This window comes from Amblyraja radiata, chromosome 29 (assembly GCF_010909765.2).
Source record: "Amblyraja radiata isolate CabotCenter1 chromosome 29, sAmbRad1.1.pri, whole genome shotgun sequence".
Lineage (NCBI taxonomy): Eukaryota > Metazoa > Chordata > Chondrichthyes > Rajiformes > Rajidae > Amblyraja > Amblyraja radiata.
Window position 1 is genome coordinate 23,712,046 of NC_045984.1, and position 17,876 is coordinate 23,729,921.

Genomic DNA, 17,876 nt, shown 5'->3' on the forward strand with positions numbered 1-17,876 from the left:
TGACTTCCTGACTCTAATATGTGTAAGAAGGAACTTCAGATGCTGGTTTGAACCAAAGATAGTCACAAAAAGCTGGAGTAACTCAACGGGGCAATACTCAATACCCTGACCAATGAAAACATACCATATGTCTTCTCTGCCATTTATAATCCCATTTATCTACCTAAGTAAGTAAGTAAGTTCATTGGCCAAGTATTCACATACAAGGAATTTGCCTTGGTGCTCCGCCCATGTAACAAAAATAACTATTGGAGTATTGGCTTGGAAAATGCAAGGCAACAAAAGACAGTTTCGGAAGGGCCCTGAAGTGGATGTATGTGGGAGAGGGGTGGGGAGATACATTGGCAGAGGATGACTCCATCGTGAGCAAGATTAGCTTTAGATTTTATTATTGTCACATCTACTGAGGCACAGTGAAAAGCTTTATTTTGCAAGCTATCCAATCAAATCAGATTAATACCATATATAAATACAATCAAGCCAAACTCAAGTACATTAGGTAGAGTGAAGGGGAAGATACAGAGTGCAGAATATAGTTCTCAGCATTGTAGTGCATCAGTTCCAGAGACAGTTCAATGTCTGCAATGGGGTAAATGTGAATTGGACTGGAACCCTATCTTACAGAAGCCTAATAACAGGTTGTAGCAGCTGTTCCGTGGAGATAGAGTAAGTGAACCTGAAGAAGGGGTAATCAGATCTATTAGATCAGTTGAACGAAGCGATGGTGATGGTGGGGTTTGGTTGGAGAGATGGCTGTAGAGGGAGGTAATCAGAGTCCTGAGCAGGAGAACAGGCTCTTGGGACCCGCGGAGATATGCTGACCGGAAGCAAACCTTTACATTGAGGGTCAGTGTAGGATTACCCTTGCCACATTCCCATCCACTCCACCCAAAGCCCACCACTCCAGGGGCAATTTACAATGTCCAATCTACCTACCGACCGACCCTTACGTCTTTTGGGCTGTGGGGAGAACAAATGGAAGAAAACCATTTGGAGGAGGTGCAAATTCCACACCGACGGAGCCAATGGTCAGGATCGAACTCAGATCGCTGGGAGTGATCAGCCGATGGTTTGGTAGTCGCGCCACTTCAGAGGTCATTGATTTTGGGAAGAAGATCAAGAAGCGACGGCGAAAAATGAGAACTTGATGGCGGTAACTTCCTGGAACGCGATGAATGTTGTGAGACTCCCGACAGAAATCCCAGTAAGGCTGGTCGCCTTAAGTAACCCCGACATGATCCACATCCCTGTGGCAACAGGCAGCGCTGCTTCTTGTGAAGGTACGCTTCAGTATAACATATCAGCGCCTCTAAAGAGTTAGAAACTTGAGATTCACAATGATAGAATTTTTTAATATTATAAAAAAGATTTGAAGTTTAAAAAGATACTGAAGTTTAAAATCTAAAATTTATTAATTAAATTAGGTGGTCCGGCCCTTAAAGAGTTTAAGAGGCTTACAGGACAACATTCTGCCTTGGACACCAACAGCAAAGAACAATATGCATATTGTTTAGTTATAGAGAAAGCACTCGACTGCGGAACCTATTCCCCAGGGTGGAAATGTCAAAGTCTAAAGACCATACCTTTAAGGTGAAAGGGGCAAAGTGTAAAGGGGATGTATGGGGCAAGTTTTTTTTTAAACATAGAGCATGTCAGAGGCTGAGGGGAGACCTGAGAGAAGTATATATTATTATGAAAGGTATAGATGGAGGTATATATTATTATGAAAGGTATAGATGGACAGTCCAAACCTTTTTTTCCCAGGGAATTCATTGCCACAGACGGCTGTGGAGGCCAAATCAATGGGTATTTTTAAGGTGGAGGTTGACAGATTCTTGATGAGCAAGGGTGTCAGGGGTTATGGGGAGAAGGCAGGAGAATGGGGTTGAGAGGGAAAGATAGATCAGCCATGATTGAATGGCGGAATAGACTTGATGGGCCGAATGGCTTTATTCTGCTCCTAGACCATGTGAGGGTGGGAATGTCAAAGACTAGAGGGCTTAGCTTTAAGGTGAGAGGAACAAAGTGTAAAGGAGATGTGCGGGACATGTTTTTGGAACAGTGGGTGGCTGGTACAAGCTGCTAGCGGTGGTGGAGGCAGATACAATAGTGGCATTAAGGGGGCATTTAGACATGCACATGGAAATGCAGGGATACGGAACACATGCAGGCTGAGATTAGTTTATCTTGGCATCATGTTCAGCATGTTCATGTGCTGTATTGTTCTATGTTCACAATTGGTGGGCTGAAGGTCCTGTTTCTGTACTCCACGACTCTCTAATTAAGGCAATCATAGGGAAAGGCACTGTTACCTTCACGTAGCAAGGAATACAGAGTATTGCCAAAGGCTTATGTCAAAAATCCTCCAACCAACTTCACATTGTCTGTGTCTTATCTAATGGGAATGCAATATCTTCCAGCATCTCCGTACAATCATAATGCCATCAGAATTGTAAATTTTTCGCCTACTCTTGTCAGTTGGGCGTAGGTTGCCCAGAGTTTGATTGCAAAGGCGTCTTTTTCTTCCGTAGGCTTACTCCAGACGTAATGAGATTGGCAAAGCCTTTGTTCTGGGAGAACGCATAGCTTGAGCGACGATACGTCGAATTCCGCCTGAAATGAGCAGCCTTATCGTCCATCATTCGTCCAGCCTTTTGTAGGTCCTCGTAGGTTACCTGAAGGTAACCAGAAAGGGTGACAGGGATTGTTAGAATAACCATTCCCTCTTATGTAGAAGATAGACACAAAGTGCTGGAGCAACTCAACAGGTCAGGCATCATCTTGGGAGAAAAGGAACAGATGTCGTTTCGGGTCAGAACCCTCCTTCAGACCTTTTCTCCAGAGATGCTTCGGTCTAAACCAGCATTTGCAGTTCCTTCCTACCCACTTATGTAGATATCTGTTTACACTTTACAGATGTTGACCTGTTATCTGGTTATGAGTTACAGCATGGAAACAGGACCTTCGGCCCACCGAATCAATGCTGGCCACCGATCACCCATTCACACTAGTTCTATGTTATCCCAGTTTCCATCCACATTTTGGAGCAATTTGCAGGGGGCCAATTAACCTACAAACCCACGCGTCTTTGGGATGTGGATGGAAACAGGGGCATCTGGAGGAAACCCGTGTCGTCACAGGGAGAACGTGCAAACTCCACACAGACAGTATATCCAAGTTCTGGATCAAAACCGGGCCTCGGGCGCTCGATTGTGCTGCAACAAGATTGTCTGCCAAACAGGAGTTCTATCACAGTGAACGAGTGTATGAAGTACCCAGCCCACAGTTACATTTAGCATTGCTGCACAACTGAATACGGTAAATGCTTTCTGAATAAAGGTGATCTCAGGGTTCAGGTGCAACTTCCTCGCACCAACCCTCTGGCTATTGAACAGTACAAACACCAACTAATATTTTTCACTAATATTGTTTTTTCTTTAATTTATTGAACTTATTTTGGTTTCTTTTATTCTGTTATCAATCGAGTTCTGTGTTTACAGACCTGTTGTGTTGCTGCAAGTAAGAATGTCATTGTTCTGTTTTGGCACATAAGACAATTAAACACTCTTGACTTGACTCTTAAATAAGTGCAATGCTTCTCAATTAACGTGGTAGTTCTAACTCCATTTTAACCTCAGAAGCACAATATTGTTCTTTATAGAGACCACTGTGTCGAATGGAAATGTATGTCAGATACTAGTGCAGGAGACGGGAGTCTTTACAAGCAGGAAAGGGTGCAGAGATTTACAAGGATGTTGCCCGAGCCCAAGGGCCTGAGCTATGGGGAGAGGTTAAGCAGGCTAAGACTATTCATTGGAGCGCAGGAGGATGAGGGGTGATAGTATAGAGGTGTACAAAATCATGAGGGGAACAGATCAGGAATAGATCATAGACGCACAGAGTCTCTTGCCCAGAGTAATGGAATCGAAAACCAGAGGGCATAGGTTTAAGGTGGGGGGGGATTAAAAAAGATCACGAGCATAACTTTTTCACATAAAGGGTGGTGGGTGTATTGATCGAGCTGCCGGAGGAGGTAGTTGAGGCAGGTACCATTTGGACAGGTACATGGTTAGGACAGGTTTAGGGGGATATGGGCAAGATGTAGGCAGGTGGGACTATTGCAGATGGGACATGTTGGTCGATGTGGGAATGTTGGGCCAAAGGGCCTGTTTTCACTATGACTCTAGGTCTGGCAAGGACAATATGGGAGGCTGGCAAAATGGCAGACTCCAGACAGTGACAAATTGTTCCCCTTCTCTGGGGGCAGGTTGCCGACCAGGCTGATAATCCACTCTGGGGAAGTGCCCATGAGGCAGAGAGTGATCCATGACATAAACAGGCACACAGTCAATGTTCTGCACAAACCCTGGCCTGGGATACCTGACAGCCTTTACCACATGTGTGGGAAGGAACTGCAGATGCTGGTTTTAGCGGGACAGGCAGCAACTCCGGAGAGAAGGAATGGGTGACGTTTCAGGTCGAGACCCTTCTTCAGGCTCTGGGAAGAAGGGTCTCGACCCGAAATGTCACCATTCCTTCTCTCCAGAGATGCTGCCTGCCCCGCTGAGTTTCCCCAGCATTTTGTGTCTATCTTCAGCCTTTAACACATCACTGCAGTCAAAGACTTGGACCGGTTTTGTTCTTTAAACCTTTAATTTTCACTTTAGATTGCATATGAAAAAAATAACCGTAAAACTTAAAAGGATTAAAAAACATTTGGGGAGGCTTGGTGGTGCAGTGGTAGGATTGCTGCCTTACAGCCCCAAAGACCCAGGTTGCTTGTCTGTATGGAGTTTGTACCTTCATCCCACGACCTGCACTGGTTATCTCAGGGAGCTCCAGTTTCATCCCACACTCCAAAGCTGTACAGGTTTGTAGGTTAATTGGCTTTGGTAAAGATTACAAATTGTCCCCAGTGTGTGTAGTATCAGTTTAGTGTGCGGGGATCGCTGGTCGGCGCGCTAAAAGAGCCCGTTTCCACGCTGTATCTCTAAACTAAATAAACTGAACATTACATGAAGTAGCTCAACATTTACCAGGACTTACCTTATCCCACATGGTCAACGATCTGAGTTAACCCTTCGTACATCCGCCAGCCCTCTCTGACACAAAGCTGCTGGTCTGATGCAAAGTCTAACCAGCCCTCTGTCCGGCACATCAGCACCCACCACTGTATTCAATGGTGAGTTCAGGTTAATCTGACCTCCAGTATGACTCCAAGGACAGGAAAGGGATATGGGCACAAACGTGGGGAGGTGGCACTGGTGAAGTTGGGGCACCTTGGTCGGTATGGGCGAGTTGGGCCGAAGGGCCTGATTCTGTGCTGTATGACTTTATAACTCAGCTTGATGTGCATGGCTTAACATGCATGGATGGGGCCCGGAGTTTGTGAGGATCCAGTGGTTCTTAGCTCCGCTTTGACTTATGGACGTATAATTTAGCAGAAATATGAGTCAGCCTGCTTTGATATCTAACAACATTGAGGCTGGGTGCAACCTCAAAAATACACATTCCTAACTACTAGTCATAACCTTTCAACCCTCCTGTTTACGAAGAATCTCTCTACTTCTGCCTTGAAAACATTCACAAAATCTGCTTCGATAAGCCTTTGACGAAGAGAGTTCCAACACTGTGAGAGAAAAACCTAAATCCTCATCTCCATCTTAATTGGGCACCTGCTTATTTGTTTAAAGTGACCCCTAAATCTATATTCTTCCACGAGAGGAAGCATCATCTCCACGTCTAACCTATCGAGATCCAATTCTCCAACAATGCTATTTTTGAAACATGCAATGAGTTCCCCTTACCAATAAAGCTGCAAAGATGAGTATAGGTACACTGCCTCCCCTTTATTCTTAGACTGGTACTGAACTTCCCACCCTTAAAGGGATCTATAGCAGGCACTGCCTCAAAAAGGCAGTCAGTATCACCAAGGACCCACACCACCCTGGCCATGCTCTCATTTCATTCCTCCCTTCGGGAAGAAGGTACAGGAGTCTGAAAACCATAACCACCAAGTTCAAGAATAGCTTCTTCCCAACAACCATCAGGCTCTTCAACTCTAACCTCAACTATGAAACTTAGAAAATAAGTGCAGGAGGAGGCCATTTGGCCCTTTGAGCCAGCACCAGCCATTCATTGTGATCATGGCTGATCATCCACAATCTGTAACCCGTGCCTGCCTTCTCCCCATATCCCTTGATTCCGCTAGGCCCTTTGGCTCTATCTAACTCTCTTTTAAATTCTCTGTGGCAGAGAATTCCACAAATCTCAGTTTTAATTGGCTCGCCTTTATTCTTAGACTGTGGCCCTGGTTCTGGACTCCCCCAACATTGGGAACATTTTTTCCTGCATCTAGCTTGTCCAGTCTTTTTATAATTTTATACGTTTATATAAGATCCCCTCTCATTCTTCTAAATACCAGTGAATACAAGCCCAGTCTTTCCAATCTTTTCTAATATGACAGTCCCGCCATCCTGGGGATTAATCTCATGAACCTACGCTGCCTCAATAGCAAGGATGTCCTTCCTCAAATTGGAGACCAAATCTGCACATAATACACCAAATGTGGTCTCACCAGGGCCCTGTACAACTGCAGAAGGAACTCTTTACTCCTATACTCAAATCCTCTCGTTATGAAGGCCAACATGCCATTAGCTTTCTTCACTGCTTGCTGTACCTGCATGTTTACTTTCAGTGACTGGTGTACAAGGACACCCAGGTCTCGTCGCACTTCCCTTTTTCCTAATCTGACACCATTGACTATAATAATCTGCCTCCTTGTTCTTGCCGTCAAAATGGATAACCCCACATTTGTGTACATTATATTGCATCTGCCATGCATCTGCCCACTCACTCAACCTGTCCAAGTCACTCTGCAACCTCCTAGGATCCTCTTCGCAGTTCACACTGCCATCCAGCTTTGTGTAATCTGCAAATTTGCTAGTGTTACTTTTAATTCCATCATCTAAATCATTAATATATATTGTAAATAGTTGTGGCCCCAGCACCGAACCTTGCGGTATTCCACTTGCCACTGCCTGACATTCTAACAGGGACCCGTTTATTCCTACTCTTTGTTTCCTGTCTGCTAACCAATTCCCTATCCATGTCAATACACTTCCCCCAATACCTTGTGCTCTAATATTGCCCACTAATCTCCTGTGTGGGACCTTATCAAAGGCTTTTTCAAAGTCCAGATCCACTACATCCACTGGCTCTCCTTCATCCATTTTACTTGTCACATCCTCAAAAAATTCCAGAAGGTTAGTCAAGCAGGATTTCCCCATCATAAATCCATGCTGACTTGGACCTTTTACTGCTATCCAAATGCGCCGTTATTACTTCTTTAACAATTGACTCCAACATCTTCCCGACCACCGATGTCAGGCTAACTGGTCTATAATTCCACGTTTTCTCTCTTGCTCCTTTCTTGAAAAGTGGGATAACATTAACTACCCTGCAATCCACAGGAACTGATCCTGAATCTGTAGAACATTGGAAAATTATCACCAATGCGTCCACGATTTCTAGAGCCACCTTCTTGAGTACCCTGAGATGCAGACCATCAGGCCCTGGGGATTTATCAGTTTTCAGTCCCATCAGTCTACCCAATACTATTTCTTGTCTAATGCAAATGTATTTCATTCCGCTGTCTCCCTAGATCCTCTGTCCTCTAGTACATCTGGGAGATTGTTTGTGTCTTCCTTAGTGAAGACAGAACCAAAGTACCTGTTCAACTCTTGTTCAACATTTCCTTGTTCCCCATAATAATTTTACCTGTTTCTGCCTTCAAGGGAACCACATTTGTCTTTACTAATCTTTTTCTCTGAACATACCTAAAGAAGCTTTTACTATCCTTCTTTATGTTCGTGGCCAGCTTACCCTCGTACTTCATCTTTTCACCCCGTATTGCCCTTTTGTTACTTTGTTGTCCTTTGAAAGTTTCCCGCTACTCTTTGCTATGTTATACACCTTTTCTTTTAGTTTTATTCCATCCCTAACTTCTCCTGTCAGCCAGTTGCCTCTTACTCCCCTTAGAATCTTTCTTCCTCTTTGGAATGAAATGATCCTGCATCCTGGGGAAAATGCCCAGAAATTTCTGCCATTGCTGTTCCACCGTCATTGCTGCTAGGATCCTTTTCCAGTCGACCTTGGCCAGCTCCTCTCTCTTATGAACTTCTATGGACTGTCTTTGCTTCAGCTGAGGGGCTTTTTGCACTAGTTTTGAGGTTATTAATTTATTGATTTTTTATCGAGTTGAGTTTGAGTTCAGTTTATTGTCACGTGTACCGAGGTACAGTGAAAAGCTTTTGTTACGTGCTAACCAGACAGCGGAAAGACAATACGTGATTACAATCGAGCCATCCACATTGTACAGACACATGATAAAGGGAATAATGTTTAGTGCAAGACAAAGTCCAGTAAAGTCCATTCAAAGATAGTCCGAGGGTCTCCAATGAGGTAGATAGTAGCTCAGGATTGTTCTCTAGTTGTTTGTAGGATGGTTCAGTTGCCTGATAACAGCTGAGAAGAAACTGTCCCTGAATCTGGACATGTGCGTTTTTGCACTAATATACCTCTTGCCTGATGGGAGAGGGGAGAAGAGGTAGTGGCCGGGTTGCAACTGTGAGGTATAAATGGAAGGGAGGTTGGTTTGTGTGATAGCCTGGGCTGCGTCCACAATTCTCTGCAATTTCTTGAGGTCTTGGACGGAGCTGCTCCCAAACCATGCTGTGATGCATCCTGATAAAATGCTTTCTATGGCACAGTTGTAAAACTTGGTGAGAGTTGTTGGGGACATGCCAAACTTCCAAAGCCTTTTAAGAAAGTAGAGGCATTGGTGTGCTTTCTTAGCCATTGCTTCAATATGGGTGGTCCAGGAGAAGTCCTGGTGATATTTACTCCTGGGAATCCGAAGCTTTTAACCATATCTACAGTACTTCTGCACTGTTAGTTGATCGCATATTATCTATGAGTATTGTGTTTACTGGTCTGTTCTGCTGTGGCAAGTCAGACTTTTATTGTTCCGTTGTCAGTAGATATGCCAATTAAACACTCTTGACTCATGAGTGACCCAGACAAATCGCTGAGGTTCTCTGGCTTATGAAGAGAGATTGGATCAATTCACGAGAGTTTAGAAGAAGGAATCTCATAAAACATCCAACCGGACTGGACAAATTAGATGCAGGAGAGATGCTCCTGGGCGGAGGGCAAGTTACGATCCAAGGATAAGGGTCAAGACCACTAAAGTTTGAGATGAGGATTAATTTCTTCACCCAGACATGAGTTCACCGGCGGATGCATGTCTTCTTCTCCCAGCGAGGGGTGAACCTGTGGAACCCACTGCCACTAGAAGAGTTGAAACCAAATCAACGTATTTTTTCTAGAGGCAGGAAGGAGAGACGGATACGGGGAGAAAAGTTGGAAGTTCAACCAGTTTCGTGTTGAATGGCGGAGAAGTCTCGAAGTCCATCCCTGGTCTTATTTTCCCAAGTTTCTAGCCTCCAGTTAGCCGACCTTGGGAGAGCGTATTATGAGGAAAGTAGTGTGTTAGCACTTCCTTTATCCACATTCATACAATGAAAACAGGCAATGGTTTTCCAATGAAGGCACATCGCTTGCACGTATTTTCCTCTTAACTGTAAACAAATACCCGACTATAGAACAATTCAAATCGCCAGCACTTACAATTCCAGCATCTTTGGAGTAAAAGCAGTGTAAAATAAATCGAACTGTAAGAGAAGGGATGATGTTGATGGCGACAACCAACAGGACGGTGAGCCAAAATAATGGTTGTTTGAAAGCATACGCTGCTGCGCCTAGAAAAGCAAATCAACAACATTTAGAACGATACGATGCAATAGGACTTTATTTATCCCAGGAGGGAAATTAATCTGCCAACAGTCATAAAAACACAAAATACATGAAACATGCAATTAAAGTGACGAGTGGAAAGGATTGGGGGTGATGTGCAAGGATTTGGTGTCAGTCTATTCCCACGACAGAAGGGGGAGGAGTTGTACAGTTTGATAGCCACAGGGAAGAAGGATCTCCTGTGGCGTTCTGTACTGCATCTTGGTGGAACCAGTCTGTTGCTGAAGGTACTCCTCAGGTCGACCAGAGTGTCAAGAATGCACTTGCTATTCTTCCCTTCACATTATGGAGAGATATGTGAACCACAGCAATAGACTGGACAAATTTAGAAGCAATCGAAGTGGCATTAATGAAACTATTGGATAGACATATGACCATGCAGGGAATAGAAGGAGATGGATTATGTGCAGGTGGATAAGTGTTGGTCTTGGCATCGGCTGCAGGAGCCCCCCCGTGAATGAAGGCTGAAGAGGTCCAGGCAGGAAGAGGGACGACTGGAATGGAGGAGACGGTTGCAGCGGGGACTTTAAAATGGTGCCTCATGTATATAGACTCAGTGGGCTGCTCTGTGTTTGCTGCACTAACTGGGGTGATTGTGCTTATGTACGGGGATAGTCTTACTGATCTGCATGCATAAAATGTATTTCACTCTAACTCTACATGTGACAATAAAATAATCATTGACCGTATTCAGCACTGATGGTGTGGGCTGAAGGGCCTGTTCTTCCGATGTCCTGTTCTATGTTCTCTGCTCATCCTTCACTGCTGAATGCCCATCCTTCCAGCTCTGGTATATCACAGTTGGAGTATGGACTACCGACTGTTCTGTTTTAATTTTTGTTTGAAAGATATGGAATGGACAACAGCCCATTGGCCCATGCTGAATATCAATCGCACTAGTTGTATGTTATCCCACTTCGCATCTTCTTCCCACACACCAGGGGGCAAGTTACAAGAGGGCCAATTAACCTATGGACCCGCACATTTTGGGATGTGGGAGGAAAGTGGACAACCCGGAGGAAACCCACGCCGTCAGCCACCCAAACTCCACAGATTCCTTAACTATGGCCTAATAACGGCGAAAAAACTAATACTTACGTTTTGGAAACAGACAACAGTCCCTACAGTGAAGATGTGGATCACAAACATGTCCGAGACACTACATTTGGAAAACATTAGGCTTGTCTTGGCGGAAAAACCAGATCAATTTCTCAAGACATGGACTCCCTTCACCGAATTCTTACAAGAATAGCATGGTGCAACACAAATCTAAATTCAAATCCGATGCCGGGCTGGGTGACGTGGGCGGAGGGGGGGGGGGTGAAGAGGACGAGGGGCAGGTATATCTCCACCTTTCCTTTAGTTTAGGGGTCTTTCCTTTGTTCTTTTTCGAGCTATCTTTTCACTTTTCACTTTTTCCTTTTCTTGGTCTCTTTTTCTTTTCTTTTTTCATTTTCAGGTTATAAGGTTAAAAATGAAGCTGTACAATAATTGTATAATCTTAGATGCCGAATGTTTAATCTTTGTACAATTGCTTCTAATAAAAATAAATAAATAAATAAATAAATAGATAAGTAGATAAATAAATAAATTAATAGAACAAAAAACAGACTCCACACAGACAGGACTCGAGGTCGGGAGTGAACCCGGGTCTCTGGTGCCATGAGGCAGCGGCTCTACCAGCTGTGCCACTATGGTTCTCAGCGACAATCAACTCAATCTGAAGAACCCAAAACATCACCTATTCCTTTTCTCCAGAGGCGCTGTCTGACCCGTTAAGTTACCCCAGCTTTTTGTGTCTATCTTCGGTTTAAACCAGCGTCTGCAGTTCCTTCCTACACACAAGATCCTTCATCTGTCCCTTCTAAATCCGTGACGTTCCTGCCTGGAGCGACTAGAACAGCAAATAATCACCACCGCCTATGCCAAATCATCCAGACTTTGATGGTTCTTATGGACGCTGGATCGTGAAAGCTCAGACATGTCTTTGAGACTGCATTTACTATTTCATCAACATGCCTCTCTTCATTAACAAATGTCCTAAAAGACAGATAGCTAAACAGAGTATGAACTAGTTTTCGTAATACTTTAAAACACAACACCATGCAAGACCATGAAGGTGGCACGGTGGTGGAGCTGGTAGAGCTTCTGCCTCACAGCGCTGAAGACACAGGCTCAACCCTGACCTCAGTCGCTGTCTGTGTGGACTTTGCACGTTCTCCCTGTGACCACGTGGGTTTTTATTAAGGGTGCTCAGGTTTCTCCCCCCAACATCCCAAAGGGGGTCAGGTTGGTAGGTTAATTGTCCTTTGTGATTTGCCCCCCTAGTGTGTAGGGAGTGGATGAGAAGGTAGTAATACAAAGAACTAGTGTGAATGGGAATTTGTTGTTCGGCATGTGCTCGGTGGGCCAAAGGGCCTGTTTCCATGCTGTATCTCTAAACTACAGTTCATTAAATGGAAGAAAGATGCGACATGCTCATGTTCATGAGATAGCAGCAGAATTAGGCCATTCGGCCCATCAAGTCTACGCCATTCAATCATGGCTGATCTATCTCTCCCTCTTAACCCCATTCTCCCCATAACCTCTGACACCCTTGATATGATATGCTGGTATGTGCTACATTCACAAGGACTGCTGCTAAGAAGCTTCACTTTAGACTACAAAGATGATGCTTCAGAAAATGGCAGACGAAGCTAAACTTTATAGAGCTAAAATAAAATCACCGCTGTAGAAATGGGTAAAAATCCCAAAAGTAAAGCATCAGCCCACAACACGGGCAGGTGTGACTGGCGTAGATGGGGCATCTTGGTTGGCATGGGCAAGGTGGGCTGAAGGGCCTGTTTCCACGCTATGATTCGACACTGCTCATCTTTTCTCTGCGGTAAGTCGACATTTGAGCCAAGTGATACAACAACTCATTGGGTACATTATGAACCGTACAGATGAACGGCTCCAATGGATGCCTTACCGTTGAATTGGAACATCTGCGGATTCCTCCGAGAGAGAAAATTGCTCTGAGTCATAAAGGTCATGCAGAAATAGAGAATTAAATCAATGGCGATGGCCAACATGGAAGGAACAGTCCAGTAGGAAATATCCAACATTACCTGTTCAGAGAATAAATTGTTAAGCATGGAACTTTCGTAAGACAAACATTTGGGCATTGAAGATGATGTTACTAGTACTTCCACTTTCATACAAAGACACCATCATTTAAATAAATGGTACTTTTAAAATGACACGCAACTCTCGCAAATATCGTGCCAATACTTGGCATCCAAATTCTAGTCAACGTGGCAACAGTTGGCACCAGAGTGTGTAGCTTACGGAGCTGGGAGACCATAAGATCATAAGACATAGGAGCAGAATTGGGGCATTCGACCCAATGAGTCTGCTCTGCCATCTGATCCTGGCTAATCTATTTTTCCTTCTCAACCACATTCTCCTGCTTCCTCCCCATAACCTTTGAATCCCTTTGTAATCAAGAACTTACATTGCATTCAGAAAATATTCAAATCCCTTCACTTTTTCCACATTTTGTTACGTTACAGTCTTATTCTAAAATGGATTAAAATATTTTTTTTATCATCAATCTACACACAATACCCCATAATTAAAAAATGAAAACAGATGTTTAGAAATTTTTGCTAAGTAATAAAAAACAAATAACTGAAATACCACATTTACATAAGTATTCAGATCCTTTGTTGTGGCACCTTTGGCAGTGATTACAGCCTCAAGTCTTCTTGGGTATGACGCTACAAGCTTGGCACACCTGTATTTGGGTAATTTCTCCCATTCTTCTCTGCAGATCCTCTCAAGCTCTGTCAGGTTGGATGGGGAGCGTCGATGCACAGCTATTTTCAGGTCCCTCCAAAGATGTTCGATCAGGTTCAAGTCCGGGCTCTGGCTGGGCCACTCAAGGACATTCACAGACTTGTCATGAAGCCACTCCTGCGTTGTCTTGGCTGTGTGCTTAGGGTCATTGTCCTGTTGGAAGGTGAACCTCCAAACCAGTCTGAGGTCCAGAACACTCTGGAGAAAGTTTTCATCAAGGATCTCTCTGTACTTTGCTCCGTTCATCTTTCCCTCAATCCTGACTCAACTCCCAATTGCTGCCGCTGAAAAACATCCCCACAGCATGATGCTGCCACCACCATGCTTCACCGTAAGTATGGTATTGGCCAGGTGATGAGCGGTACCTGGTTTCCTCCAGACGTGAAGCTAGGCATTCAGGCCAAATAGTTCAATCTTGGTTTCATCAGACCAGAGAATCTTGTTTCTCATGTCTTTTGGCAAACTCCAAGCAGGTTGTCATGTGCCTTTTACTGAGGAGTGGCTTCCGTCTGGCCACTCTACCATAAAGGACTGATTGGTGAAGTGCTGCAGATATAGTTGTCCTTCTGGAAGGTTCTCCTATCTCCACAAAGGAACTCTGGAGCTCTGTCAGAGTGACCATCGGGTTCTTGGTCACCTCCCTGACCAAGGCCCTTCTTCCCGATTGCTCAGTTTGGATAGGTGGTCAGCTCTATGAAGAGTCCTGGTGGTTCCAAAGTCCTTCCATTTAAGAATGACGGAGGCCACTGTGCTCTTTGGGACATGCATTGCTGCAGAAATTGTTTTAGATCCTTCCCCAGATCTGTGTCTCGACACAATCCTGTCTCGGAGGTCTACGGACAATTCCTTTGTGTTCATGGCTTGGTTTTTGCTCTGACATGCACTGTCAACTGTGGGACCTTACATAGACAGGTGTGTGCCTTTCTAAATCACGTCCAATCAATTTAATTTACCACTGGTGGACTCCAATCAAGTTGTAGAAACATCTCAAGTAAAATCAATGGAAACAGGATGCACCTAAGCTCAATTTTGAGTGTCATAGCAAAGGGTCTGAATACTTATGTAAATGTGATATTCAGTTATTTATTTTTAACAAAAATTTCTAAACACCTGTTTTTGCTTCTTCATTCTGGGGCATTGTGTGTAGATTGATGATAAAAAAAATGAATTTAATTCATTTAAAAATAAGGCTGTAACGTAACAAAATGTGGAAAAGGTGAAGGGGTCTGAATACTTTCTGAATGCACTGTATCAATGTCCGCTTTAAAATATCCAATGTCTTGGTCTCCACAGCCATCTCTGGCAATGAATTCCACAGATTCGCCACCCTCTGGCTAAAGAAATTCCTCCTCCCGCGACATTATGAGGTCGTATACCAAAGGATTAAAAGATTATAGTCAAGGTGATTTCTGATATTGCAGGGAGTTTAGGTGGTGGTTCGAAGTACGAAGGTACAGGTCCACCACCAATTTTCCTGCAAAACTTTTATTCTGGACAACATTTCGAGAATGCAGTTGGAATTCACCCTGGAATTCTCCCCGAAAATGTAGCACCTAGGAAGGAAAAGGCCAGTATCTGTGGCCGAGGTAAGGACTTGCCCTTTTCTTTCCTCCAGTTCCCTACTCTCTACGTTCAGTCTGAAGAAGGGTCTCAACCCGAAACGTCACCAATCCTTTTTCTCCAGAGATGCTGCCTGACCCGCTGAGTTACTCCAGCGCTTTGTGTCTACCTTATATTGCTAGTTCAGGCTCAAGGGTTTACAGCATCTCATGCTGCTGCAGATTTTTTTTTTCCTTTGTGTGTAGGTGAGCTCAGGAGGAACTTCTCCGTTCACAGGGTAGCGGATCTTTGGCGCTGCCTGCAGTAATGTCCCCAGTGTTGAGAGAACTCAAAGCTGAGATCAAGAGACAATTGGAATCCAAGGAAAAGATGGAGCGCAGAGAATGGGCGGTGAAACAGCTTGGAGGCAGAGGATCGGCCACATTGATGAGATTGGCGGATCAAATGTGAAGAGTTGTGAGAGCCACAATTCTTAAGCCCTGCTCTAACTAACACTATCACCCACCAAGGACAGACACAAAATGCTGGAGTAACTCAGCGGCTCGGGCAGCATCTCCGTCCAAAAGGAATGGGTGACGTTTCATGTAGAGACCCTCCTTTAGACTGAGAGTCAGGGGAGAGGGAGATTAGAGGTATGAAAAATGTAGGAAGGAACTGCAGATGTTGGTTTACACCGAAGATAGACACAAAATGCTGGAGTAACTCAGCAAGTCAGGCAGCGTCTCTGGATAGAAGGAATGGGTGACGTTTTGGGTCGAGACCCTTCTTCAGTCTGTCTATAGAGGTATGAAAAGGTACAGAACCCACTGGCATGGTTGGGCAAGTATTTACATTTGTCTACAAGATACTTAGCGGTTGCTGTACAGGGTAATCTTTAATCATGGGCTTACCTCAACGTTAATAGTCATCACAACTCCCGTACCAACGGCCATTGCCATAAACTGATAACCTGTGCCATCCTGACCCACTCCATCCAAGAATGCTCCGTACGGTATAAAAAATATGATGAATGAACTGAGAAGGCCATGGATTATAGTAACCAAGAAGATCTTGTAATTGAATAGCTCGTTCCGTTGTCCAATTTTGTAGCGTTTAGGACACCTGATGCTCATAACGTCGCTCATGTCCTGTAATTCCCAAAAAAACCCAGACAGAGTTAGAAGCTGGGAAAACGTAGTGGTATGGTCAATAACATTACTCAAAACGTGACACACTCCGAAAACTTATCATGGGAACTGGACGGCATTGGTCCTGAGGTTTCTTTCATTGAATTGAAAGATACAGCTTGGAAATGGGCCCTTCGGCCCGCCGAGTCCACGACGACCATCGATCACCCATTCGCACTAGTTCAACGTTATCACACTTTTAATTGGCCTCTGTAAATTCCCCTCAGGTTGCAGGGTGCATGCATACGTAGGGTGTGAGGGGACGGCACACTGGAGCAGCGGTAGAGTTGCTGCCTTGCAGCGGCAGAGATCCGGGTTCGATCCTGACTGCGAGCGCTGTCTGTATGGAGTTTGTACGTTCTCCCCGTGACTGCGTGGGTTTTCTCCGGGATCTCTGGTTTTCTCCCACATCCCAAAGACGTACAGGTTTGTAGGTTAATTGGATTGGTATAAATGTAAATTGTCCCGAGTGTGTTGTAGGATGGTGTTAGTGTGCGGGGATCACTGGTCTGTGCGGACTCGGCCTTTTTTCCGCTCTGTATCTCTAGATTAAAAAAATAAAAAATAAACGAGGGGCAATTTACAGAGGTCAATCAAACTGCAAACGCGCGATGGGGGAGGAAACCGGAGCACTCTGGAAGAAACCCACGCGGTCACAGGGAGAACAGCGTTGTAAACTGGGGTCAAACAATTAGTCATGGAGTCGTACCCCGTCATGAAACAGAGCCACGCCGTGTCGCAGAGACAAAGCGACAGCACTGAAAGGAGAGAGAGAGAAGGGGGGCCGATGGCTACCAACCACCGCCAGTCTCCACTGCCCACGTTACACCAAGGTGTGTTGTACCTGCCTCAACAACCTGTACCTACACCTGTCTTAACTATCTCCTCTGGTGGCTCGATCCATATACCCACCATCCTCTGTGTGAAAGAGCTGCCCCTCAGGTTCCTATTAAATCCTTCTCCTCTCACCTTAAACCTATGTCCTCTGGTTCATGATTCCTCAACGCATGATAATAGACTGTGCATTCACCCTATCTATTTCCCTGGTGACTTTATACATCTCTGTAAGATCATCCCTCAGCCTCAAAGGAATAAAGTCCTCGCCTGCCAACAGTCTCCCTATAGCTCAGGTCCTGCAGTTCTGGCAACAACATTCATGTATATCTTCACTGTACTCTTTCCAAGTAGGTAATCTGACTAAGTCAGCTCCCCGCCAAGTGAAATGAATGAAAATGAATGCTTTTTAGTTCCATTTCATTAATGTTTTACTGCTAAAGCTGCCAACACAGCCATCCGACCAGCACAAACTCAAAACGCTGAGCCTATATTCCTAGCTCGGTGTGGCTTGAAGCCCTGGTTTGATCGTTCCATGATGGCAATAATCAGTGCAACACTGCCACCTCTTGGTGGGAAGAGATGAGCCATAAATCGGAT

General features: G+C 44.6%; 1 protein-coding gene across 7 annotated transcripts in view; it reads right to left on the minus strand.

The window, feature by feature from the left end:
- Window positions 1-1,378: 1,378 nt before the first annotated feature.
- The window catches only part of LOC116989474 (phospholipid-transporting ATPase IC-like), a 118,534-nt gene continuing 102,036 nt past the window's right edge, over window positions 1,379-17,876 (minus strand). For 5 of the 7 annotated variants that reach the window (XM_033046891.1, XM_033046889.1, XM_033046892.1 and 2 more), the window contains 4 exons: window positions 16,167-16,403; window positions 12,848-12,986; window positions 9,691-9,821; window positions 2,147-2,675 (listed from right to left, as the gene is read on the minus strand). In XM_033046891.1, coding sequence (XP_032902782.1) covers window positions 2,475-2,675; window positions 9,691-9,821; window positions 12,848-12,986; window positions 16,167-16,403 — 708 coding nt within the window. In that variant the 3' untranslated portion in view covers window positions 2,147-2,474. Of the gene's footprint in view, window positions 2,676-8,829; window positions 9,520-9,690; window positions 9,822-12,847; window positions 12,987-16,166; window positions 16,404-17,876 lie in introns of those variants that run through there. The other 2 variants (XM_033046888.1, XM_033046895.1) reach the window with 2 other exon arrangements.